This window comes from Coptis chinensis, chromosome 8, assembly GCF_015680905.1.
Source record: "Coptis chinensis isolate HL-2020 chromosome 8, ASM1568090v1, whole genome shotgun sequence".
In the NCBI taxonomy this organism is placed as follows: domain Eukaryota; kingdom Viridiplantae; phylum Streptophyta; class Magnoliopsida; order Ranunculales; family Ranunculaceae; genus Coptis; species Coptis chinensis.
In genome coordinates this window covers 12,560,509-12,588,508 of record NC_141463.1, presented here as the reverse complement: position 1 = coordinate 12,588,508, position 28,000 = coordinate 12,560,509, and the positions used below count along the sequence as shown (strand labels likewise).

General features: G+C 37.4%; 2 protein-coding genes and 1 long non-coding RNA gene across 4 annotated transcripts; 2 read left to right on the top strand and 1 right to left on the bottom strand.

Moving 5' to 3' along the window:
- The first annotated feature begins 2 nt into the window (after nucleotides 1–2).
- On the top strand, nucleotides 3–6,969 carry LOC147480010 (phosphatidylinositol 3,4,5-trisphosphate 3-phosphatase and protein-tyrosine-phosphatase PTEN1-like). Its single transcript, XM_086577133.1, is given in 9 exon segments — nucleotides 3–270; nucleotides 841–1,174; nucleotides 1,674–1,850; nucleotides 2,399–2,488; nucleotides 2,490–2,513; nucleotides 3,506–3,694; nucleotides 5,489–5,725; nucleotides 5,823–5,917; nucleotides 6,544–6,969. Coding segments are annotated over 8 exon segments (1,266 nt in total). The 5' UTR covers nucleotides 3–270; nucleotides 841–886; the 3' UTR covers nucleotides 6,710–6,969.
- Nucleotides 6,970–7,168: 199 nt separating this feature from the next.
- LOC147480009 (alcohol dehydrogenase-like 3) lies at nucleotides 7,169–13,925 on the bottom strand. Of its 2 annotated transcripts, XM_086577130.1 has the most exons (10): nucleotides 13,767–13,925; nucleotides 13,506–13,642; nucleotides 13,377–13,426; nucleotides 12,965–13,293; nucleotides 12,133–12,215; nucleotides 11,952–12,027; nucleotides 11,786–11,847; nucleotides 10,042–10,137; nucleotides 7,600–7,761; nucleotides 7,169–7,468 (listed from the first exon to the last, which is right to left on the bottom strand). In XM_086577130.1, exons 1-10 carry the CDS (start codon nucleotides 13,846–13,848, stop codon nucleotides 7,358–7,360), a joined length of 1,188 nt encoding a protein of 395 aa, XP_086433256.1. In that variant the 5' UTR covers nucleotides 13,849–13,925; the 3' UTR covers nucleotides 7,169–7,357. The 2 variants fall into 2 exon arrangements, with proteins under 2 accessions (XP_086433256.1, XP_086433257.1); XM_086577131.1 differs by lacking the exon at nucleotides 10,042–10,137.
- On the top strand, nucleotides 12,222–26,838 carry LOC147480008 (uncharacterized). Its single transcript, XR_015204406.1, has 2 exons — nucleotides 12,222–12,832; nucleotides 26,395–26,838. It is a non-coding gene; the product is annotated as an uncharacterized LOC147480008 (long non-coding RNA).
- The last annotated feature ends 1,162 nt before the right edge of the window (nucleotides 26,839–28,000 follow it).

The following is a 28,000-nucleotide window of genomic DNA, read 5'->3' as shown; positions in this document are numbered from 1 at the left end:
ACACATGCATGCACAGATGGACCAAAAGCTATAAAAGAAGAGAGAAGGTTGTCCTAAGAATGCGCCAAGTTTTGCTGGCCGAGAAATGAGGCTGCCACTCCCTCCAAAATTAGACACTATGAATTCGAAACGCACAGAAAATATTATCTATCTGTATCACACCCAAATTATGATGGAGATCATCAAACCTTAACATCATCACCTCATTCATTGCATTGCGTTTTCTAGGGTTCCAATCTTCTCTGGGTTAATCCTAGAATTCGCTTCATGGTAATTCCCCATCCTTATTATTATTATTATTATTGTTTTCTGGTATATTTATGCTAATATGATGTATTTTGCAATTAATATTTGTTATAATGGTAATGTGTTTGTTCGACTCAGCGTTTTTGAGCTTTCATAATGTGTCATAATGGATATAGAATTGTAGTTGCTGAATGAATCAATTAATTAATTACAACAATGCGTTTATAGGAAATGCGGTCTCTGCTTAAAGATTTTCGCGACAAGTCAGTGTGGATTATAGGAAGATACTAAAACACACTTCTTCTTTTCAATATTTATATCGTATTCTTCATCTTCATATTGGTTTTCTTACTTACTCTTTGCTACTTGAACAACTTTTTTTTGCACATAGGTGGGGAATAACCGAATAACTAGTTTATTTGAGCATTATATTCATCAAGCGGGAAATGCATTCTATACATTTACGAAGAAAATTTGTGTTTTTCATATATGAGTTCCTTTCAAAACTTCTTCTCTCTGCTGAGAAAGGAGAAGATGGTATATGTAAATGCCAAAAGACTTATTGCTATTTAATGGTGAGATTCTATATTGCAGGTAATGTATAGCTAAACACCTTCAAAACTATTTTAGATCAGTCACAATGGGGTTGAAACTTTCGAAGCCAGGTGTGGGGAAGGCAGGGAACACAGTGGTGCACCATAGTCATTTTCACCTGCTCAGTTTTCTCACAAGAAAGTTCTACCTTCATCATCTGGTCTCTAAGCAAAGGAGGCGAATGCTTGTTGACGGTTATGATCTTGACATGTCATACATCACTGATCGCGTATTGGCGATGTCATTCCCTGCAGAACGTACGCGGGCAATGTATAGGAATCCTCTTTGGCAGGTCAAGTCTGTGTTAGACATGAGGCACCCAGGGCATTACAAGGTACTCATTGCTTCCGTGGCAACATTTATATAACCCGATGTACTGTGTTGTACTCACTCTATGTTCTACTGCTTCTGTCTATGAATTTTAAAGTTAATGAGAAAGTCATAAGACAGAGATTTCTTCTTTTGGAATAAAAAAGAACTTGTTATGTATATAAGCTAATTTTTTTGCACTTATTTAGTTCTATTTTCATTTCTTTCTATCAGAAGATGTTCCAGCATAGAATGACAGGAACTCCTGTTTATCAAAATATTTAGTTTCACTATATCTTTGCAGCTATTTAAATCTACAAACTTGTTTTCTTCCTTGGCCTTTCCTTGTTACATACTACAGCATCAAATACATCTTCGGTCTTCCTTAATACAATTTATTTTTTCTTCAGATAAATCAAATGAAAATTATATTTATATAGCTAACGGTTCCCTACTACCATGATCAATTCCGAAAAAGATCTGCACTGTTTTCCTTATTTTGTCTTGGGGTTTCTTTTTTGTAGGTCTACAACTTGTGTGTAGAAGAAAGCTATGATCCGTCTCATTTCCATGGCCGCGTTGAGATCTTCCCATTTGATGATAACCATGTTCCTTCTCTTGATATGATCAAGGCTTTCTGTGAAAGTGTGCATTCATGGCTAGCTAGTGATGCAAAGAACGTTGCAGTTATCCATTGCATGGTATGGCTCACTAACTTTATTTCATTTGTCCTACTGTTTCAAGAGTGCCCCCGCCATGTTTGTTCTGGGCACGTTGACCTGATCAGTATCTTTGATTGCCATAATTTTTTCTCAACCTGGTTTAAAAACATTTCCAAATAAACAAATAGCCCAAGTAATTAGAATTTTATAATAAATGATATGCGACTTTTGACTTGCCCAAATTGGTCAACTTCAGAACAATCAAATCATGTTAGTATTCTCGTCGGTGAACTCAGCAAGTCTTGCTTTCATTTAGAGAGATATGAGAACAGTTTTGTAACAGACTCCTGCAAGTATATAATTTCCCTGTAAATTGGACAAATCATAATCCAAGAACATGAATGCTTACTAGGCTCATGGCAATCCTAAATTTAAAATCAAATTTTATATTTGTGCAGTGGAGTTACAATGTAGATACAGAGTTTTGAACACGGGCTCTGTGAAGAAAGAATATACATGCAATGAAATTACTTCTGTATATTTTACGTTATATATTAGTCTCAGTACTGACCACTTAACTTTTTCAGGCAGGGAAAGGTCGGACTGGCTTAATGGTTTGTGCCTATCTGGTTTACTGTGGCATGTCAGCAGAGGAGGCTCTTCAGCTGTATGCAGACAAAGCGGACTGTCAACAATGAAGGAGTAAGTCTTAATATATTCGTGCTGGGGATGTTACCCTTGGTTATCTCATTTTGGAGTTTTTCATTGACAGTCAAAATGGTATGTATGGTTTGATGTGTTGGCCATGGATGCCATCTTGATCATCTATTCCTCGTTGTATGAGCTGTCAAGATTGCATCCTTTCGTTTTTACTGTCAAATTTCATGGCTTGCCATAACTTGACATTATATGTATAACATGAGGACTACTCAGGTCCAACCCCATATAAAGACACCGCCAATTGCATAACTATGGCATGTTTTTTTTCTTCTTCTGATCTTTGATACTGGCTGGGTTCAAGCCCCAGACCTCTGGTATCATCACCCAGAGCTTTTACGGACTTTGCAAGTCGGCACCTGCACATGATGTGCAATATCACTCACAGTTGAAGATTGAAGTCAAAAAGTTCACCCATTTCCTCTGGTGATGACCAAGCTTTCATTGAGAATCCAAGTATTTAGGTCCTGGTGTTTAGAACAAAATTTAACTTCCTGGAAATGTGACAATTTCTGTGATACCCAACGTTATGTCTACGAAGGTATACTGGAAAGGTAGCTACCCCAGAAGGGCTGGTGGTTGCACCAAGAGTTTAGTCCCACTTCCATTATGAACTGTCCGAAGGATGGAATCGCAAGTGATTGACTGGATTCTACTTAGCACCAAGCCTTTTCAAGAAAACTTCATACCTCTAGCTTGCAGGGAGGTGGTTAAATGGGCACGTTATCAGCAGTAGAGTTGAAACCACCGTCAGAGTTCCAGTAGGCCCAAACTTGACCTTGGCGAAGTTGGCGGAATTACATACTAAGTGTCTGTGTCATTTATTGAATTTACTTTTCGGTAGTTTGCGCGAAATTAGTGTCATTATGCTAACTATTCTTAGTAGTTTGTGAATATATAGGTATATATATACCCATTCCAATTAATTCTTGTAACTGCACTAGTGTACAAGCATACTAATTTCTTACCCTTAATAGGTTTCAATACCAAGCCAGCGACGTTATGTTGGGTATTGGTCGAAGACATTGACTTATCAGAATGAAGTTCACGGTGGACCTCCTGATGTAAACTTACCGCAACCTTGTAGTCGAGAATTGCGGAGAATCCGGCTTTATGATACAATTAACAGTAACGCCGTCTTTTTTGTTGTCTCAGAGTTGCAAAAGGCAAGTAGCGATCTTTGGTTGAATTATTTATTTATAATTTTCCTACTATCACTGCCTTAACTCAAGTTAAAGAGTATTAGACGTAGTTCACCCACACTTGCTATGCAACCTTTTGCTATATACCATGCAGGCACACAGGGCAGTTATTCCAAATGATTGGACTTGAGTCAATCCTATTGTTCCATTCAATTAGGTCTAGATACATGAATTTCAAGGTCGCTCTGGACTTAAAAGAGGATTGTTGAAGGTGCCTTATGTTTTTTCTTCCTCATGCATGTGCTGCCAAATTTTTTCTCTTTCGGCTGTTTAAGTTCCATACTTTAGAAGCATGTTGGTAATGGCTGTTTGTAATCAATGGGAGTTTTGCATATTTTTTTAGTCATGCCAGCAACTAGTGATTGTTAGACCAATTGCTTTCCATTCGTAGCCTAGCTGCTTCACAAGTGTCTGCCTCAGTCAACATTCTTTCTGGAGCTCTGAGCTTTCCCCACGTTTAGAAGTCTGGAGAGACATATGTTTTAGGTGGAGCTTGCACAGGAAAACATCTCAATGATTAAAAGAAACGTTTTGATGATGTGAGTTAAATTATATTAGTATTGACTATTGAATGTTAGAAGAAGAAGAAGAAGAAAAAGTCTGGAGAAGAAGAGAGAAAAGAATATATGACCTTGGTTCATTTCAGCCTTCTCTTACACATCTTTATATAGGAAAATAGTAGGGTTTACGCATAGAAACGATACGTACATTTGATAAAATTGAACTCCTGTCTTTGTACATGCTGTTAGTCTTCAAGATTAGAGTTTGGGTTTGTACGAAGGCAACATATGCCTCGGAATTAATAGTTTCTGCAACATTTTATCTTCTTTTTCTTGATTTCAACATATGCAAATTGCTTTAAGTTAGCAAAAGTGACTGAAAGACAGTTTTATGAATGCTAGTAGGCAACACATATGTGAGTTGCTAGAACACCACCTCATTAGAAACAACCGTTTTGACATTAAGATTCTGCTATCAAGTATCTTAAGATGTTTAGCATAGTCCCACATGGGTTGTTTGAAGCCTTGCAGTATATTATATATGTTCCTAGGCTTCTCCACTCATTGCCAATGCCCAATTGGCCTTGAGTTGGATACCCAAATTTAATATGGTATCTGAGCAGGCATTGTATTTGGTGCAAGTTCCGTGCAAGTTTACTCCGCCTCACTCAAGTACGATGTCCACCCGTTAGGCTCAAGTAACGCCACAAGTGAGGTGGCGTGTTGAGATCTATAAAGCCTTGCACTATAGTATAAAAGTTCTGGCTATTGTGTTTGGCCCAAAGAGCTCATTGCCCCCATTTACTCCACATCACCCAAGTATGTTTGTCCACGTATTGGGCTCAGATACCAACCACGTGAGGGGGCGTGGTGATGTTTATTCTAGTCCCACATGGGATGTTTGAAGCCTTGTAATATAGTATATACGTTCATCGGCCTCTCCCCTCATTGCAATTGGTTTTGAGTTGGATTCCCAAACTTAATTAAGTACAGGTTATAGATCAAGATAAAAGTGGTTGTTTTTCATGAGGTGGCGCGTGTATGCAACTCATAATTGAGTTAGCCTGCTAGCATTTCTCATAGGGAAATAAGCTAATCATCCACTTGAACCAACACAGATAGGGGCCTCAAAATGAAGCTGACTTGGTCAACCAATGAGTTTTAGACCCTTGATTTTGGACATCCTTTGTCCCCCTGTTAAGTTCTCTATGTTTCTTTGGATAATTAGTGACTGTATATTTGGGCGACATTGGAACAGGTTCCTAACCAACTGTACCAACCATGTGTGGAAGTTACTAGGAGTTGTTGTCGTGAAATCAAAAAAGGTTATCATAGAACAAACAGCCCACGATACTACCTATCCTTCATTGAAAGCGAGGAGGACGACAAGAAACCTGAAACAGAGGCACCCCGTGTTGTAGTGCAGATGGACACAGAAAGTTCAGTTATTTACCAGAAGACTTGTCTTGACTATTATTTCGAGAAACCCTTACAGGTAAGCCATCAATAACACACCCATGTCAGGCACACAGAAAATGCGTATATATGTGCAGGTTTCACAGAATGAAATAAAATGTTTTTGTTCTGGCCAGGTAACAGGGGATGTTCGAGTTATCTTTTACCAAAAGATGGTCGGTGGACGTCTATTTTATGCTTGCTTCAACACAGCTTTTATTACAGGCTGCTTTGCTGCAGGTGCGCACATCTTTTCTTCCCCTTAACTTGTTTGTGTTTACCCTAATCAACTTAGGACACGACGAATCAGTAAATCCCTAGACACATACTAATGTGATATGAAGACTATATGAAAAGAGAGTGTGTTTACACTTAATCAATATCCTAGACTTTATTTTATATTGCAGGTGCGACTTGCGAGCTAGTTGAGTTGGTAGCTTGGTAGAGTTTGTACTTGTTAGCACAGGCAAGCTTGTATTTGTTACCACATGCATGGGTTCAACACCCACCAGCACTTGGGGAGGTGTTTGTGTGTGGGGTGGGGTGGGGTGGGGTGTGTGTGTGTGTGTGTGTGTGGGTGGGGGTGTTAATTAAAATAGAAACCTTATTACGTTTGTGCTGTTCTGGTGGTGTGTGTTTCACACTTTCACTTAAAAATGTAACCTAGCTAGAATTGTTGATATAAAAAATGAAACAGCTGTCTGTATCGGTAGGCATTTTGGACGAAAGATGAGGCCTTTGGTGTAGGCAGTAGTTTTTCTTGAACTTGACATATTTCCTTTCATGTTTACTGTGAAGTCCCCATTGTTGGAAACTTTAATATTTCTCAACTATTTATGCATGTCTTTTTGTTGAACCTTTACAGTTCTCTCTACGGGATATGGACAAGGTTGGGTACAACGGCAGATCTATATGTGGTCCTTCGTTCTGTTTGGAGCTGCTCTTTGGTCCTTCCAATGCAGAGCAGCAGTTTTCATCTTCAGGTGATAATCTAAGTGATGATTTGTCAGCATTGGTAACTTGAGTTTCAACAGGGTCATTTCAAATGCCGTTAACATAACTTATTGCATAGTATGCAATGGTTGACCACAGCCTGAAGCTTAGATCTAACTTCTACCGATCTTGATCTAGCTGTCTGACCGCCTTGGTTTTTTTGTGGCGGATGGCACCAGTAAGTATCGGTATAAGGAGTCTTGTAGTGGGGGGGGAAACAGCTCAGGTTAATACACTACAGGGGTGATGGTGTACAGAAAACTTTGGGCTTGTACTGCATGTGCAATGAGAGGTGTGTTTGGTATATAGTCCATTTATGAAGGAGCTTATTGGCCAACTGTCTCAATTTGGTGTCATTGTTCTTGTGTGACTGTGTTTAGGTGAAGATGACATAACGTCACATACATAATTTGTTCAGGAAAAACAAACTATCCTCAGAATCATGCCTGCATGACAGTGTAGATTGCGGATCGAGTTACAGTCACTGAACTGAGTCAACTGACCATGTATGTATATTGGAGAAAATCCTCCATATCTTTATTACATTCAAACTACATTGGCGGCCTATGGGTTTGAACTGGTGGCCCAAGCCAGTCCATTAAAAGTCCAAGAGCCAAGCCCAACCCATAGAAACCTTACACAATACACACAGACTACATTCGTCCAGATACATAAAATTTCAAAGCTGTAAAACGCATCTCAAGGATTTCCCATCAATGAGGAGCTGAAATGCTTCATTTATCTTTGAGAATGGAAGCTCATGAGTTATGAACTCATCTAGATTCACCACCTGAAACCACCCAAATAATGCAAACAAATGTCACATAATATATACAAAGTAATGAGAGCACTTCACAGGAATTCAACATATAAACGTACTTATTATTTATTTTATACTAGGATTAAGAGTGGGACACTCACCCCACGCATGCATTCCTCGGCGAAATGAGGCAATTGGGTCTTCCCTTTGAAGTCTCCAAAGACAGATCCAACGATTTTCCGACCATCAAACAACTCCATCGGATGGATAGGCAGCATTCTTGGTGTCGGATGAATCCCCAAAATTACTGTCAATCCCCATCCCTGTAAAATGAATTACACATAAATTTCCCTAGTTAATAGCCTATTTCAGATTACACATAGGCCCTACTCTTTTTGCTTCATGGGTTTAAAGCCCATTTACATTTTGGAAGTCAACTCAATTAAGGGATACAGGCATGCAAGCCGCCAAGGCCATGGGAAAGACAAACTCCAATCTTGTATAATCTAGTGTCATTTACTAATTAGTTCCAATATAACTATGACAGTGAAGTGATAAATTGATAACATATTTCTGATATTGTATGAAATTGTATTATTATCTGAGAAGCTTTCATGATGTAACCACTAGCCAATTCTTCAATTTGCATAAAATTAAACTAGAGATTATTCAAGGAATATCAACTGTCATTATCGAAATAATTTTAATAATACATAAAATTAAAAATAAAATCCACACTGTCCTCATCATGGATTTAAATATGGCAATCTATGTTCAGATTATGCACTTGTTCCAATAGAATCAGGCTGGTGGCTAGTCAACTAGCTATAATTAACAATGTCAAGTATTTGACATAAAAAACTTTAGTATGCTGAATATGTCATGAAATATAATTAACAAAATTGTACTCACGCGAGTTTTGTCAGAAAAAACGATTGCTGAAATGGGATATAGATGAACTCATATAATACTAAGTTTTTATGGGATGTAATATGTATATTTTATACAGTATTATCCCCCACAAGATGAGACAATTAGGATTTTTTTCTCACTAGATGGAGAAATTAGGATTTCCTTTCCAAATACACACAAAAAAAAATTAGCTCATCTAGCTAGTGAGGGTAATACTCGTTAATCCTTTATAATATTGTTACTCAAATATAAGGTTTAATACAAGGCATATAGTCATATTAAATAACTGAAAAGCCTGTTTGAAACTAGAATTTGTAACTTCTCGAAGGTATGCTCAATTTATTTTTTTGATCGGCAAAATTATAATTCATTTTATTAATGTCTTTAAAGTACATTGCCGACATGAGCTCCAATCCATCACAACTTTAAGACTAGCCACGGTTGCCCAGGAATGTTTACCAGTGGGAGCTATTGACTAAGCCCAAAGAAGTGAGAACAGGATAGACACAAACCAGGAATTGCAATGAGCTAGGGAGCTCCTCATAGAATCACAAACTCATTATTCATAGATCTAGCAAAGCATCTAGCTGAAGACCACAACAGAAATCACTAGTAGACTTTATCCTCCCACGCACCCATTGAGTGCCTTGGACAAAAGAAGTATGCCACTATATGGAACAGAAATCTGGTGGTCTGCTCATTTTCACAAGGCATATTCGGAAATTTCATTGTTTCGAACAAATCAGCTAAGGTGCCTATAGGACGTTTGTGAACTTTCAAAATTAGGACTTCTATTTTGGCTCATTATATCAACCATCTAGACAAACATAAGTTCTGTCAACGACTCGAGGTCAATCGCAACATCGTAACATCAAGGTCACATGTTATATGATGCAAGTGTTAAAAAAAAAGTGTTGGATATGAATAATTAATTAATTATGATGATGATGATATATTTTTACTTTTCTTAGCTTGTTATACGGATCTCGATCACGTAAAAACAAAATGCCTCTCTCAACTTGATATTTGGGATGATTCTCAACTTAAAAAGAAGACAAACCTATTCAAATCAACCTAGATATTTGAAGTCTAGCCCAGGTCAGAGTTCCATGGTCTATCATTGACAATAGACTTGTGCAAGAACCGCAAATTTTGGGTTGAGACCAAAAAAAACACGCCACCCTCTATCCGGGATTGCATAAATGAAAGAGTGTTTCTACAGCAACTCACACTTTTGAACCGAATTTGTGAACACACTCACGTGGCAAACAGAAAGACCTTGATTTTCAGTATTTCTTTGACCAATACACACGCACCCCCTGCATGATGAGTGCCACTTCAGTGTGTTCACAAATTCGGTTCAAAAGATTCGATTGCTATAGAATTTTGGTAAATGAAAATATCAAAAAAGAATGAAAACAAATCAAAACTAGATGCCTAAAATATATTTTCGTTCACTACTTCTGTCTAGCAACTCGGTTTGGATCCTCCTTAACCGTTGATTATTATTATGGTGACATTTCAAATTTTTTGGTCACTTAATTTGATTTTTCCATGCTTGTTCAAAGTCGTTTGATGAGCATGGTATAGATCATGGTTAAGAACCCTTAAGAATAGGTCCCAATTCACGAAATGGAAAACATCTTGACGCGTGTACGGATGAATATAGACGTATATAATCGTATACGTACATCATGAGTTGACAAAAAAGCCTCACGAAGAACGTCCAAATTTCCAGAACACTCAAAAGTGTAGTGTACCCCTCCATCGGTCAAGTCCTTTATTTCCTGTACAAATAATGGAACAATTAATTTCTGATAGAATATAATACTGATGTAGATAGATATATCATATATGTATTCTTGTGGTGTCGTTATTGTTTTTACTGACATTTTTTATAGTACATAATTTGGTTGGTTGCCGAGTAATGGCATCTTCAAAATAATAGCAACAGACATCAAGGCTGTTGTGTATTAGCAGCACCACCGACAATGTAGGCCGAGAACAAGCAAAAGGGACAATTCTCTGCCCTTAAATCACTCTTAAAACTAATTGTTTTTCCAAAATCTCCGACGGTAAAATATCAAGTTTATCCCATTCACGAAATGAAAAACGACCCGACTTATTTAGGTATGCACATCCAGCATGCATATGCACAATAGTCAACATGCATTATCTAATGGAATATGCACATTCAGTGTACATACCTATTGTCATATTGTGTTATACACAACAACAATCAGTGTCTCTACGATTGAAGTATGCATAACAATCAATGTGCTTATACACACACATTCAATGTGCAAAACAATTAGTGGACATTACCTAATGAGGTATGCACATTCAGTGTGTACCTATTGGGGTATGCACACACAATCTATCTAACAAAACAGGGAGGAGTGGGAGGACAGATTCCACGTCATAAGGTGAGACGTGGTCGACACACCCCCTAACCATAGTCACTCAAAATTCATGGAGGGTGAATTAAATTTTTTTTATGGGATGAGTTAAACAGTTTTTCTCCCCTCGCCCACCTCCACACAAAAAAGTCAAAATTGGACAAAATTTTTATGGATTGAATATTTTATGGGCTTGGAACCATGAGCATGGGCTCAATTAAAAAAAAATTGTAATAGTGGGGGTAGGCATCCAAAAATCAGCCTAATGGCTTATATTGGCCTCCAAATCGACATTTGGCGATCGCGATTAATACCACCCAATTGATGTTATTAGGCTTATGGATAATGGGCACCGGCCTTTGCGCCAGCGACGAAGTTGTGTTTGGCGAAGACGACATACAGTATGCGGGCGTGATGAGTTGTTTTTGTGCCGGCGCTGGCCGGTCTTCTACCGGAAGGCGCACGGTTGTTTTTCAGGTCGAAGACACATGTTTCAGCATGTGTACGCCTTGCGCCAAAGGCACAACGAGTTGTCGGGGTAGCGCGGCAGGCGCGTTGAGGTCTCACGGGTCGTAGGCATGGGCATACCCTAGTGACATACAATGCAAGATAAGCAATGTATTGTATGATACGTATTTTTTTTTTATTATTATTATCCAATTCAAATTGAAGTATATATGCACATACAAAGTGCACAAAACAATAGAATGGTAAAATCGATTTTTGTTTTCTTTTTAAAATCCGGGTTATTTGTCCTTATAAGTTATTTACACTTGAAAATATGCATTTTTGAGTTATTTGTATTTGAAATGTGTCTTTTGAGTGATTTTGAAAACTTACTGTGATAGAAAGTGATTTTAACCCAAAATTGGCTTTTTCTTTACCAATTTCTTGAACAACATAATACATGTGCTTGTGGACACTATAGCAACACTTTAGGAGTGTAAGTCACACACATTATATTAACTATATAAGTTCAAACAGACGCGCGAAATCATTGATGGCAAAAAATAAAAGAACCAAAAAAAAAACTTACCTCATGCACCGGCCTATTCAAATCTTTTGGGTTGATAAATTCTGTCATACCCATTGCTTTACCTGGATTAATTTGTTCAAATAATTAGAGGGGAAAATAACACAAAAAGAGTGTAGCATTAAGACTTCTAAAACAAACTAACAATCACTGAAAATAGTAAATAAACCTTTGATGAACTTGTCTTTGTTGATATCAACACCTATAATTCGAGTAGCACCTCTGGACTTTGCTCCAGCAGCGGCCTGTGTATACCATTGACCAATATTAATGGAAGTAAATACTTTACAAAATGATTAATTAAAGAAACAAAAAAATAAAATATTGTTTGAGCTTGGTTTTGGACTTACCGCAAGTCCAACAGCACCCAAACCGAATATTGCTACACTTGCCCCAGAGTGAACGTTGGCCGTGTTCCATACTGCTCCAACTCCTACAACCAAAGTCAAGAAATCTCACTGTCTCATTTCATGATGTGCAGTGTCTGATTTAAAATTGCAACTAGTTTTTATTACTGAATTAGAAGTATCCAAAGTCTAAATTAAGTATTGGACTCCCATTGTGTTGGAAATGAAGCCAACCATAGTCGTCAGAAGCAGACAAGCAAATGGGCATTCCCACTTCTACCAAGTCCTGACTTACATATAGGAACGAAATAATTTTCTTCTTCAATGTCGACAAAATGGATTTTTTTTCTATAACAAAATAGATTTTTTCCGGATGGCAACTCATATCCAAATAATTATTAAGAGATCTACGCCTCCTTGTACTGTTGTACAATGGTTCATTATCAATTCTATTATTTAGTCAAATATATGAATTGAACAGCTTTGGAGGCCCATCACTATAAATAGATAAATTCCACTATCTCATAAAGTATTGCCCGACCTAAGCACCAAGTAACTTCCCTTTCCGCCAAAAATTCCAAGTTATGAGGTGATTGTGCATAGATATTTCAGGCATTTGGATTCACTTACAATTAAGGGTACCGTACAATTAAAGGGAATTAAGCTTGTTCTCTTTAATTTCTTTCTATAGCAAAGAAGTAAGGTGATAATCTAAAATCTCAACCAGTTATTTCTTTTCTTTATTTTTAAATGTTTTTTTCATACATCTACTTTAGTACCGCCACTAACGGATTTCTACCATATTTATATTGTGTGAGATCATTTGAAATTGTACCTGTAGAAACTCCACAACTTAGAAGGCTCATCTTCTTTAGAGGAGCTTTTGAGTCTATCTTCACAACACAAGCAGAGTCAAGGACAGTGTATTCACTAAATGTAGAAGTGCTGAGGAAATGGTAGATAGGTTTTCCATCTGGAGTCGAAAATCTAGGCTTGCCATCGATATCCATGACGCTTTTCATCGGGTTAACTCGATATTTCCCACAAAGATTTGTCTTCTCTGACTTACAATATACACAATCTCCACACTCTCCGTTAAATATTGGTATCACATGGTCACCTTCTTTCATGTCGACGACTCCTTCCCCAACGCTTTCAACAATTCTGTAACATGATAAAATGAAGTGACAAGTGAGTGTAAAATCTTAAGTATATTTTGGCAATGTTGAAGAAGATTTTGGATATACCCTGCAGCTTCATGGCCTAGAATTCGAGGATAAACGCGTTGATTTTCGTTCTGTCAAATGAAATTTGTAGCATAAGGATTGATCTTTTTGTATAGGAATAATGAATTTAGATGGGATCTTATTTCTTACCTCTCCTATCCAGGCACTAAGATCAGTGTGACATATAGAAGTGTAGAGGATCTTGATTCTAACTTCCATTTTTTGAGGTGGAGCAACTTGCACTTCTTCTATAACTAATGGCTCTTCGGGACCATACACTACAGCAGCTGAAACACGATACACATATAAACATATGAACAACTCTGCTTGATATATATATAAGGTTATCCTGATAGTGAACATAAACATGGTAATGAGATGGGAAGAAATATGAGAGATTGGATCACTTACCTTTACAATTGATAACCTTCCCTCTCGTTTCACCTGGCACAGAAAGGCCATTATTGGTGGATTCATCACTCATGCTTCCCATTTTTCTTTGCTCTTTGTTATTGGTTGCTTGCTTGATTTGAGATATCTAGTTGTGTACTTATAGATAGTGAAGGATAGGAGTTTAAACTTTTAAGTTTATGGTTAACCCAACTTTGTTTAGGACCGACCAATTAACTACGGTCAACATATTAATTGTAGATGCAGCTATGCAAGTGTTCGTTCAATAGTTTGAATAGAAAACTGCATACACAAATAGTTGACTCTTCGCAACTTGGCACACGTGAAAAAACCTCAAAAGTATGTAAAATTTTTAGTATGTTAAAAAACAAGCGCAGTCGTGAATATTCCTGTACTACCCGTTGTTGATCCCGAGGGACAGACGGGGCTACGTTAGCCGAAAGATGGTTATCGGTTCAATGACAATTTTTGTAGGGTACTAGGGTGTTCCTGAGAGAAAAAAATTGCAACAGCGCAAAACTTTGTTCAGAAAATTTTAAAATAAATATGATGCGATAATCCTTCTTTATGGGAAGACAGGTGATCACCGATACCATAATCCCTAAGAAAGACATATAATTAGGACTGGAACTGGTATGCGCTATAGTCTTCACACTCACTAACCTCAAGGAAATGTCCTTGATTATGGATTATTTTGGGGCTGGAAGCAGGTGTTTATGATGATTTCGCAAGGGGTCATTTTGGCATGGTTTAGAGCATCTCTAGGTGGACGTATCCGTGGTCGCATTCTTCAAATTTGAAGAAATGCGTCGGAATTTCCCGGAATTCCAACTCTAGGTGGTCGCATTCGTGGTCGCATCACCTGTTTGTTCGCATTCTTGTTCGCAAATTTGGCAATTTGGATGCGGATGCGGAGCGACAATAGTAATGTCGCGCCACTTTTTGACTTTGACCACAAACAAGGGGGCGCCATTACCACTGTTATAACACCCCGTGTTTTTATACGTATTTTTCTATTTAATTAATTAAATAAATTGTTTATTTTAAAAATTCGTCGGATTGGACTCGGGGATACGTGGGCTTGGTTTTGGGCCCGAAGTGCGTGTTGGGTTTCGGACCCAAGTATATAAACACATTGTTTCAGAAAATAGGGTTCGAGGAGAATAATAAAATAATGAAAATGGAAGCTGAGAGATGAAAATTTGGATTCACGGAGGGTGGAGCCTTGACGGCTGGGACTCGAGAGAAATTAAGTGGGAGCTGTTCATACCGGTGAGTAGATTTTATCTCTCACCACTACTAGAACTATGATTTTGGTGTGTTTAGAACTTATGAAATTACCGGCCCATATAAACTGTTATTGTGAGTAGTCATACTATACCATTATTTTTATTGGTTTCGATTTAAACACACCATTAATGCCGTTCTTTCTCATTTTTCTTTTTGTCAACTTTGTAAATAGTTAGCCACCATTTTGAACCCTGCAGTAGAGAAATTAGGGCGACTCTTGGCAATTAAATTGCGGAAGTCCGGACATCTTGGTGGTGGCGCCGCCATCGCCAGCATTCAAACCGTTCCTTGTTTTTTTTCTTTTTCTTTTTGTATGGTTTTACTTGTATGGTTGAATTGATAACTGTGAATGCTATTGATGATGTTTGACCGGGCGTGGTGAAGTGGAGGTGTTTGTTTCGGATGAGGGATGTGAAGTGAAGCTTGAGCGACCATTAATGGTCGTTCAAACAAGAACTCAAACCGTCCCAAATTTTTGGTGTTGTTTTGAATGTTTGTTGTGTATGAATTTTTGTTGCTTTGTTGTTGTTGGGTTTATGTTGATGGTTGGGGTTGATTTGGGTGTTGGAAATTGACAATTGAAGCTTGAATTGGCTTTAATGGCGTCAAATTCGAATTTGGCGATATAACGAATCGCGATTTGTTGATATGGGTAGGTGGGTTTTTTGGAGGAAACAAACCGCGGGGTTTGTTTTATCGATGGGTGGCGGTGGTGGTGGTGTGTGGTGGTGGTCGGTAGTGGTTGTTTGAAAGTAGAGAAGAAGGAGATGAACAGTACCCAAAAACGATTTTGGGCTTGGGCCAAAATCGTGGGCTATTCTCTTTTTGGTTTTGGATTTTTAAATTTGACTTTTAGATTAGACTATGGGCCTTAGGTTTTGGGCTTTTGGGTTTTTGGAGTTTAGGCCGGGTTGACCAGAGTTGACTGTTGACTTTGACCGAGTTATTTGTTGACTTTGACCAGGGTTGACTTTGACCAGTTGACCTGAAAATTTGACTTTTTCCTAAATTATGATTCAGTCTAATAGGATAAGTCTAGGACTATTAACGTGCTTGGCTTTAGGCTAAGACCTTTCTATATATACGTGTGTACGTGTATTAACTAATATGTGATTGTGCAGTATTTTATGATATACAACGTTGACACTTAGACATCCATGAAATTAATAACGCGTAAACCAAAAATAATTGAATCAAGACATTCCTACGTTCTCTGAAATAATATATACAATAAATTTCAATAATCGTAAATAAATTTACCACCTCTTTAGAACTCTCCCACTCAAGTCTTTAGAATTGAGTTTTATGATTATTGATGTCATATGTTAGGTGGGCATTTATTGAATGTGCCATGAATGACCGGGTATTCATTGAATGTGCCATGAATGACCAGATTGTTTGGACTACCCAGTAGAGGAACTAAAGGTATTAAGCCATGGGTTAGTTGTATTCCTTGAGTGTCTGAGGAATGTAAGGTTGGGTATTCCTTGAATGTGGCGGGAATGACCTAAGGTACATAGGTTGTGAAATATGTGTATAAGAAAAGTAATTGATTATTAATAAGAGAAATTAATTTGATTATGTGAGTGTTTGGGTTTTCTTTTGAATACCTAATATAATATCTACATATGATATATAGAAGTTCTAACTTTCTTTCGGGAGGTAGGACTTAATAACATTTTGTCTTGAGGGGGGTCCTACCCCTTATCTGGAAGTGGATATCGGTAAGTGTAATTCAATTATTTAGATATTAAAAGGAGTTATTAGAATGAGTTAATAAGATGGAAGTTAATAAGATGGAAGTTAATAAAATGGAAGTTTTGTTTGGGAAGAAATTATGCGGTTAAAATGGCGGAACTACACATCTTCAAAAAGTGAATGATTGAGTTATGGGATAAAATAAAGGGATTGTTTGAATAATTAAAAGTATGATAATGGTTATATGTGTTTAGTCTACTCATACCGACAAATTCAATTTCTTCGACCCATGTTTGCTTTGTTTTGTAGCGTGGGTGTGTTCTTAGGAACATAGGTGGAAGAACCGGTGGAACAGCGTGTGATTTGGATTCTTGCTTGGAGCAAATCCGTTAGTTTTCTTTTAGGTCCGATTCTTATTGGAAAGATGTAATAACGTAGTTTACATTTTAGTATGACATGAGAATACGATGTTGAGGACCTGTTATTCTTAGAATATTATATTGATGTTTTTTTTTTTTTGGAAGATAGACTTGTATAAAGTAATAAAGAGAATTTTTAGAGATTGAATTTGTGGTTAAGATTGTTTATGATGTGGGTTTTAGGTTTTGATTTGTGTTGTATCCACCCCGTCATAGCCTGGGTTTTTAGACAATTGAACCAAGTGATGTTTGAGATATTTATATTTCAAATATTCATTTTTTTAATTGTTTAGAAATTCGGGCTGTGACATTTTGGTATCAGAGCCTAGGTTAGCCTAGATAGTGAAGGTCTAGGTGATCCTCGGATTGTGGTGAATGGGTAGTTGGAGTGTTTCTCTGTGGTATTTGGTTTGGCTTGTTGTTTTTGTGTGTACTTTTATAGTGGAATGTTGGGATATGATTAGGAAAATAAAATGCTTGTTTTAACGGTTAATTTCTTATGAAATTTATAATCGAATTTTTGCATGTTATAGTGTTGTTTTCCTAACGGGTTTTCTATTTTTAAGTAAGTATTGACTAAAGAAAAAAATTGTTATTTTAAATTTCATAGTTGAGTAAATTGGAATTATCCAAGGAATAAAGAAAACCCTTTTGATAAAGGTTGGATTTGAAATATTTGATATTGTCCAAGTTATGTATATCGTTGGTGTGTGATCCAATATACATAACATCTCTTAGTATGCATCGTTGGTGTGTGAACCAGTGTATACTTGCATATTGTTGGTGTGTGAGCCAGTATGCATACCACACATCGTTGGTGTTTGATCCTATGTGATGGTAGAGAGTTAGTATGCATCGTTGGTGTGTGAACCAGTGTATACTTGCATATTGTTGGTGTGTGAGCCAGTATGCATACATCACATTGTAGGTGTTTGATCCTATGTGATGGTGGACATAGTGTAGGCCGTTGATAATATGAATCAGTCTATACGTTTTATATTTTTATCTTCAAACATGTGGTGTTTGTGAGACACTGAGAGAAATGTTGATATATGTGTAAACACCAAGATGGTGGAGGGAATTTGTGAGTTTTTTTTTAGTGAAAAGATTTGACTGGGAAGATTGTTGGGAAATGAAATTATTAAATGTATATTAAATGTGGAACGCTTGGACTAGTTGGGAAATATTAAGAGAGGAACTGATTGCCTCGGTGTGAGAGGAACTACATTGCCTTCTTAGTATGACTTAATTTGAAGAATATGGGTTTTGCTAAATTGAGAAATAATGGTTTTAATTAAGTGTTGGCAATTGAAGAAACTAATTACATTTATTCTTTTTGAGTTGTGTATGCTAGCGGATATCGTGATTTCTTGGGTTCAATATTATATAGATACATTTTCAAAGTATGTGATTTGCATATTAGTATGTCTATCTATATGATATTGTATATGTGTATTCCTTTTAAGGTGTGTATACTTGCGTATACACGTATGTCTCATTTTAATTGTTTGACGTACTGTTGTTTGGTTAATCTACATTCTACCTTGAATCTCGGGACGAGATCCTTTTAAGGTGTGTATATTATAACACCCCGTGTTTTTATACGTATTTTTCTATTTAATTAATTAAATAAATTGTTTATTTTAAAAATTAGGCCGGATTGGACTCGGGATCGTGGGCTTGGTTTTGGGCCCGAGTCTGTGTTGGGCTTGGGTTTCGGACCCAAGTATATAAACACATTGTTCTAGAAAATAGGGTTCAGAGAATAATAAAATAATGAAAATGGAGGCAGAGATGAAAGCTGGATTTCTGGAGGGTGGAGCGCGACGGCTCGGACTCAGAGAAATTCGTAGGAGCTGTTCATACCGGTGAGTAGATTTTATCTCTCACCACTACTAGAACTATGATTTTGGTGTGTTTAGAACTTATGAAATTACTGTCCATATAAACTGTTATTGTGAGTAGTCATACTATACCATTATTTTTATTGGTTTCGATTTAAACACACCATTAATGCCGTTCTTTCTCATTTTTCTTTTTGTCAACTTTGTAAATAGTTAGCCACCATTTTGAACCCCTGCAGTAGAGAAATTAGGGCGACTCTTGGCAATTAAATTGCCGAAGTCCGGATTTCAGTGTGGTGACGGCGCCGCCATCGCCAGCATCAAACCGTTCCTTGTTTTTTTTCTTCTTTCTTTTGTATGGTTTTACTTGTATGGTTGAATTGATAACTGTGAATGCTATTGATGATGTTTGACCGGCGTGGTGAAGTGGAGGTGTTTGTTTGAGGATGAGGGGATGTGAAGTGAAGCTTGAGCGACCATTAATGGTCGTTCAAACAAGAACTCAAACCGTCCCAAATTTTGGTGTTGTTTTGAATGTTTGTTGTGTATGAATTTTTGTTCTTTGTTGTTGTTGGGTTTATGTTGATGGTTGGGGGTTGATTTGGGTGTTGGAAATTGACAATTGAAGCTTGAATTGGCTTTAATGGCGTCAAATTGAATTTGGCGAGATCTTGAGAATCACGATTTGTTGATATGGGTAGGTGGGGGTTTTATGGAGGAAACAAACCGCGGGGTTTGTTTTCTTGATGGGTGGCGGTGGTGGCTGTGTGGTGGTCGGTAGTGGTTGTTTGAAAGTAGAGAAGAAGGAGATGAACAAGATTCAAAACGATTTTGGGCTTGGGCCAAAATCGTGGGCTATTCTCTTTTGGTTTTGGATTTTTAAATTTGACTTTTAGATTAGACTATGGGCCTTAGGTTTTGGGCTTTTGGGTTTTGGAGTTTAGGCGGGTTGACCAGAGTTATTTGTTGACTTTGACCGAGTTATTTGTTGACTTTGACCGGGGGTTGACTTTGACCGATTGACACGAAAATTTGACTTTTTCCTAAATTATGATTCAGTCTAATAGGATAAGTCTAGGACTATTAACGTGCTTGGCTTTAGGCTAAGACCTTTCTATATATACGTGTGTACGTGTATTAACTAATATGTGATTGTGCAGTATTTTATGATATACAACGTTGACACTTAGACATCCATGAAATTAATAACGCGTAAACCAAAAATAATTGAATCAAGACATTCCTACGTTCTCTGAAATAATATATACAATAAATTTCAATAATGCGTAAATAAATTTACCACCTCTTTTAGAACTCTCCACGCCTCAAGTCTTAGAATTGAGTTTTATGACTGTTGATGTCATATGTTAGGTGGGCATTTATTGAATGTGCCATGAATGACCCGGGTATTCATTGAATGTGCCATGAATGACCAGATTGTTTGGACTACCCTAGAGAGGAACTAAGGTATTCGCCTTGCGGGTTAGTTGTATTCCTTGAGTGTCTGAGGGAATGTAAGGTTGGGTATTCCTTGAAATGTGAGGGGAATGACCTAAGGTACATAGGTTGTGAAATATGTGTATAAGAAAAGTAATTGATTATTAATAAGAGAAATTAATTTGATTATGTGAGTGTTTGGGTTTTCTTTTGAATACCTAATATAATATCTACATATGATATATAGAAGTTCTAACTTTCTTTTGCAGGAGGGTAGGACTTAATAACATTTTGTCTTGGGGGGCGGTCCTACCCTTATCTGGCCGGTGGATATCGGTAAGTGTAATTCAATTATTTAGATATTAAAAGGAGTTATTAGAATGAGTTAATAAGATGGAAGTTAATAAGATGGAAGTTAATAAAATGGAAGTTTTGCTTGGGAAGAAATTATCTTAGGTTAAAATGGCCGGAACTACACATGCCTTCCAAGCCGTGAATGATTGAGTTATGGGATAAAATAAAGGGATTGTTTGAATAATTAAAGTATGATAATGGTTATATGTGTTTAGTCTACTCATACCAGCAAATTCAATTTGCTGACCCATGTTTGCTTTGTTTTGGCAACGTGGGTGTGTTCTTGGGAACATAGGTGGAAGGCAGTGGAACCGCGGCGTGTGATTTGGATTCTTGCTTGGAGCAGTCCGTTAGTTTTCTTTTAGGTCTGATTCTTATTGGAAAGATGTAATAACGTAGTTTACATTTTAGTATGACATGAGAATACGATGTTGAGGACCTGTTATTCTTAGAATATTATATTGATGTTTTTTTTTTTTTGGAAGATAGACTTGTATAAAGTAATAAAGAGAATTTTTAGAGATTGAATTTGTGGTTAAGATTGTTTATGATGTGGGTTTTAGGTTTTGATTTGTGTTGTATCCACCCCGTCATAGCCTGGGTTTTTAGACAATTGAACCAAGTGATGTTTGAGATATTTATATTTCAAATATTCATTTTTTTAATTGTTTAGAAATTCGGGCTGTGACAACTGTCGCGCGCCACTACTAATGTCGCGTGCTCCAACGGAAAAAAAACGGGCAAAAAACGGCCGGATTTCTACCTCCTATATCTACACTCATCTCCTTCTTCATTTTCACACACAACACTCTCAACCATTTCACACACAACACTCTCAACCTTTCACACATAACACTCTCAATGTCACAACCAAAACAAGGAAGGGGTCCAAGTTGGACAAATGAAGAAAATATTGCTCTTACTAGAGCATGGATTGAGATTGGAGAAGATCCTATAGTAGGGAATGATCAATCGGGTCAAGTTTATTGGGGACGAATTATGGCTAGAATGAATCAAATTCAAGGTTTTGACCGCGAACCGTAAGTGGAAGGAGTCTCACAACGTTGGACGATTATTTTACCGTTCTTCAACAAATATCATGCTATACTAAGAAAGCTTGAAGAACAACCTCCAAGCGGGTGGGGACGTGAAGACATTGTAAGATTCGTTTATACTTCGTTTAATTTATACTTCATTTTATATACTACTTGATATTGATTTTTTTTTTTTTTTTTTTTAATAAACGTAGCTTTGGTGGCCAACAACAACTTATCGCGGCTACTCTTTCGGAAAACCATGGATATGGCAAGATTGTTATAATCTAGTAAAAATACGTAAAAGTGGCAAAAGAACTTCGATATTTAATGAAACGCTTGCTCCAAGACCAAAGAAGAAAGCAAGATCCGGAGATGTTGAAGGTTTCGATTCTTCACCCTCAACCCCTTCAACGCCTTACTCTACCCCTTCACCTTCACTGTACTCGGAGTACGATCCTAGCAGTACCGAAGGTTTTTTGGAGAGGTCAGTCGGTAGGAAGCGAGCAAAAGAAATTGAGAAGAACAAGAAAGTTGCTTTCTACTTGTTGTTGAGGGTAATGTTGCATCCATCGCTAAAAATATGGATGATTTTCTTGAAGCTTTTTAAAGAAAGTCGAAGAAATAAAGAAGAGATTCAAAATGAGCAATTTCAAAGTATGATGAAATTGAAGCAAGAGAAGACACAAAAAGTTATTTTTGAAGCAAGAAAAACTCCGTGTTAGAGAGGAGGAAAATGAGACTAGGTTGTTGGCAATGTCACTCGACAATGTCAATCCTCGTTTGCGAAGGGTTTTAGAGCTAAAACAAGATGCAATTGTAGCTAAATATGAAAAAAAGGCTGGAGCAAGTAGTACAAATGAAGCTTCCAACAACGAAGAAGTCAATGATGAAGAAAATGATGACTGACTTGATAATTAGAGTAACTCTAGTAGTATTACATAAGGGTGATATGTAATAGTTATATTTTATTTATTTATTTTTATTTTATGTTTTTGCAATCATGTATTAGTTGTCGTTCTATTAATAAAAATTGTAATTCATTTGCTAAATCAAAGGAAGTAAATTCTAAATCACACAACATAATAATAATCACACAACATATCAAAATGATCAAATGAACAATTCTAAATCACACAACATAATAATAATCGTCATACAACAACCTCCTAGACTATCCTACATACCTCCTCTCTGCCGTGAACTCCTCCTCGACCGCCCATCAGGTGAACTCTCTCCGTCATTCCATCTTTGTGATGAACTCACCCTTCTCGCGATCAATCTAAGCAGTAACTCATCAATCTGGCGTTGCAAATCGTCATAATCCACATGAGCACAGGAAAGAAGTCTCTCTCTCAACACTTGTAGCGAATACCGAGGGAGCAAGCCATCATTTACACGTAATGCTTGTCTCATATCTCATGCGTAGGTCATCCTGAAATAATTATTCATTAATAATTTTTGACATTTTCATAATAAACCAAAATAATAAAACAAAACCAATAAAAATAATTACCAGAGATAGATGTCCAAGGTTAGGCTCTAACTGTACGACCGAGTGGCATCAATAGAAGAAATGGGCTGGTAAATCGTCTGACCACTCGGATCGCTCAAACTGAAAACCCAAGGCCACTCTGACTGAGGGGGATCTGGTGCTGGAACAAATGTGTGCAGGTCCAGTGAAGCGTCGCCACCGTGGACGGTTGTAATCTGGAATTCACGCGTCGACACCCAAATTGCTAACCGTATGAATGTTTGCATGTGACGACTACATACTGGGAGCAAATGACCAATAGACACCCCGAACCCGATGCGGTAGAAATCTTGCTCATAAGTCTGCAATGTAACTAGGTCGAAGCACGTAGCCAAGTCCAATGCGTTACGCTCTCGATGACTTGCTCTAAGGTCATGTCCTTAGCCTCGATACATGGGTAGGCGGATCGGGGAGGGATACCAAAGTATGGTGTGAGGTATCTGTAACATCTATCCCTAAATACCACTCCATATCACTCCCACAAGTGAATACCATCCTCCTATGAGAAATGAACAATGCATATCTACAGTCATTCGCGTCGATGTGCACAGATGTCCTCCAAGGCCTCCAAACAATAGAAGCTCGTGTGCTAAGCTCGATCTGGGTTCGGACAGAAGTTATGTTATGACTGATCTCACCGGTCGGGCGCCGACAAGGTCCGTGCCAAGCCCTGAGCCTAGGCCTCTCATCGGTATACTCTGTGAGGATAGGATTTGCAGCACGAAAATACTCATAAAACCATACCTCTAAGAGAATGACAAACCCTCCCATCCGGGGACTCACGACAACACCCGGTATGTCGAGGCGCCCTATCTAAACAACGAACAAATGACGATTATATGGCTCCACCAAAATCAATACCGCCTAACTCATGCAAGTGCTCAAAGTTAGCTAGATATCCCAAATTAATCGTGGAATGACCATAAGGAAAAAAAGACACCCATCAAATACATCTGTAAAGCTCTTACATACTCATCAACATGTGTTTGACCATCATCCGAATCAAGTGACAAATAATCTATCAAAAACTGCAATCTGAATCGGTGAGTCAAGCGGTGTAATGTATGCAGCCTTGATACCAGAAATCCTAACACCAAAGATCGGCGTCATATGACTCCTCGGTCGACAAAGGAAGAAAGTCATCATTTGGGCACAACTCACGGAATTGATTGCTACATCTCGGCGGATCACCTAATCCTATACTCAAACCAGATATCATGCAAAAATCTAATGGAGTGAAACCCAACTCTCCCTCGAGGGAAGTGAAAAGTATGTGTACTATCCCACCATCTCTCAACTAAACCATTAATAACTTCATGAATGTCAGTCTTATTATAAGGGATGTCAACTAGATGAGCAAAGGGAGTCGCTAAAATTGCATCTCTAACATGGTCAAGTGCACCGACTTTCTTAATATCATCCCACCACGCCCTAAGCGCGTGGAGTGCAATCAACCCGATACATAACACATCTCCGATGTAATGCATAAAAATGAAACTAAAATTAAAAAAAATAAAAATAAAAAATATAACGTATTGAACTACTAAAATTAACTACTACTACTACTAATTTATGAAATTAAAATACATACCTGTTGTTCAAGAACAACTCTTGAGACATGCCTATCATGAAATCTCTTAGACACCGGCCTAAGATGGCTGAAATCAATAGCTTCAGAAATTCAAAATCGACTTTGGCGATATTGAAGCAAACAATGGATCGTCGAATTTCGACTCCTTGATTTCGATTCGGGAAGTTTGGTTGGTTCATCATCTAGATCACCACTAGGATTATCCCAAACGTATGCTGCTTTTTCTTCTTCCTCATCTCCACCACTCCATCGTGTTTGGTTATTATAGACGGATTCGGCGTCGGAACTCATTTTTTTCCTACTAACTAGAGTGACTGAGTTGAAAAAATTTGTAAAATGACAAAAGTCCGACTGTCGCGCGACATTAAAAAAAACGCAAAGACGCGACATTAGAAATGGTAGCGCCCGGTACCATTGTTCGATGACGGTGATCTTGCGTAGCGCCAAATACTAATGTCGCGCAGGTGGGTCCCCAATGAATTTTGCGACTACGAATTTGCGACCACCTAGAGTTGGTCGAAATTTGATAGCAAATTCTGTGGTAGCATTCTTCAAATTTGAAGAGTATGCTACCACCACCTAGAGATGCTCTTAGGCATTTAGCATATTATTAGTGTTAGAGTTGACATGACAACGCGTGTACAACATAGCATTTAATGGTTGGTCACCTCATTAAAGTTTAGCGTTCGCTAGCGGTTGTGTCTTTTCGGCTGCAGAGGAGCGAATCGCGATTGTGAAGGGGTGAAGCGAGCCGGCTCTCCCCATAACATAATAAGGAGCCGCTTAGGGCTTGCAGCCCAAAGGGCCCCAATATATTTTAGCTCACAGCCCATTATTGTTTTATTAGCCAAAAAAAAAAAAAAAAAAAAAACTCTTATTATTATTGTTTTTCATTTATTTTAATCCTTAGATAAATGTTTTTACATTGAAAAATTGGAAACTATAAAATCACGTTAAACACTTTCGTTTTCCTCGCATTTTCGCATTCTCCAAAAAAATACATACATGTCTCTATAATTTATTAAAATTATTCATCACTCTATAACAAATAATCAAATATGGGGCATTAAAGCCAACACTTCAATCTTACCTCTATTATTCTTTTGTCTTTTTTGGTTTTTTTCTATAATCCATCATTATATATATTGTTTTATTTGGTATAAAAATTTTCTTCTCTCTCTCTCTTGTGCATTTTTTTGTTAAATTAATTATTGAAGTTTCAAATTTATGAGATGACTATTCAATAAAGAAAAAAAATAAAAAATAAAAGTTAGGATCAATTTTTATAATAATTATTATATTCTAAATTCTTTGTTAAATAAATTGAGATTTGCATTCATATGAAATAACGTAAACAAATCCATAAGATGTAACAATTTTATTAGTATATATTAATATTATAAGGCCTATATTCAAACTTTGCTTAGGGCCCCCGATTGCCTTTAGCTGCCCATGGTGAAGCAAGTAGTGTAGAAGAAACTGAATGCAAATGCCTACTCTGAGCAGCTGAATGGAGCAGGAAGTTCTATGCCACCAAACTAGAAGTACAAATGGATGAAAGGTCTGCTATTACTTACCTAAAATAGCAGAAGGCTAGCTTGGCCTGGAAATCAAAGCTCCTATTATATGATGCACCAGATATTATTACTACCTATGATGCTTTCTGTTTTAATTGGGTGCCAAGAAACACTAATATAGTTGCACACCAACTTGCTTTTTATGGTAACTCAATCTCTTCACCTATAGAATGGATGGATGTACCTCCTCCATGACTAATGGATGTATTAGACACGAAGAGATCTTTTGTAACATCTCTGCTAAATTAATGTATATATAACTGTTGATTACCAATTCAAAATACAAAAACAAAAGCGGTGTAAGGGTGTTGTCTAAAAAACAAAAAATGCACTACTCTTTGTTTACCCTTGATGCCGAGATTAACCTACATGCTCTTTCCAAATTGAACACAATAACATTACAACATCTTAAATGTTAGTGAAAGTGTGAAACAATCCAATTACCGCCAAACATAGCTTAAATAGTGAGTCCGATTCCTCTGTAACCGTGTTATTTAACCATTGGATCGTCTCGAAATACATGAATTCGTGTTAGTCTGATTTTTTTCGCTAGAATTTCGTGTTAGTCTGTTATGTATCATGGTTTGCTACAAATTGGAACAGAGCAATACCAAATTTAGCCGATTTGAAACCTTCAGATATTTTAATTTCAGGTACAAAATGTTGATACAAATAGTTGATAGATCTTCTGATCGTGACTTCTGAGTAGTGTTGAATAAAGATAAAAGCAGGACCTACTTTTGTATAGGATATTCAGCTCCAGAAGTAAACCAGAACACAAAGATTCCGCCAAACAAAACTTTTGGCTATGTAGTTTGGTCATTGGGCAAATTTAATCCTACATCACACCATCTTTTTTGTACCAAATTTGATTTTAACTTTAATTTTGTAAATTACAGTATACCCGATACATGCTTGGGGTATGATTTTTTTTTTTTTTTTTGCTAACCGGGTGTCCGGGGCGCACCTTAACTAATCCCGGGGCTTTGGTTGGAAATTCGACTAGGTACTGCCTCACCAGTGGCCTTGAGGGGAATGGAACGCCTTGAGGGGAATGGAACTAGTGACTATTGAAGAGCAAACCCAAGGCCGGACCAATTGTGCTACCCTTTCCAAGGTTCCAAAGTTAAATTCTGGCTCCCAAGCCGCCCAAAAATACAAAATTTCTGCATATAGAACTTTGAAGTTTGAACTGGCCGTTTACGAGGCAAAATGGTGCAATATATTTTACCCACTTGATATGATAAATACACTATACAATGTTGATTTTTTAAAGGGTACCCTTTTTAAATAGCATCATAAATTACTATATTCGAAGAACAATATTGGTAGATTCCCAATTGACTTTGGCTTTCAGTTCTCTAACCAACAATTCCTTTGTTTTTTGGTAGAGTCGACCTTTTTTCTCGTTAAGGCTAAGTCCAATGGTGCGGCAAAACACCAAATATCACGGAAA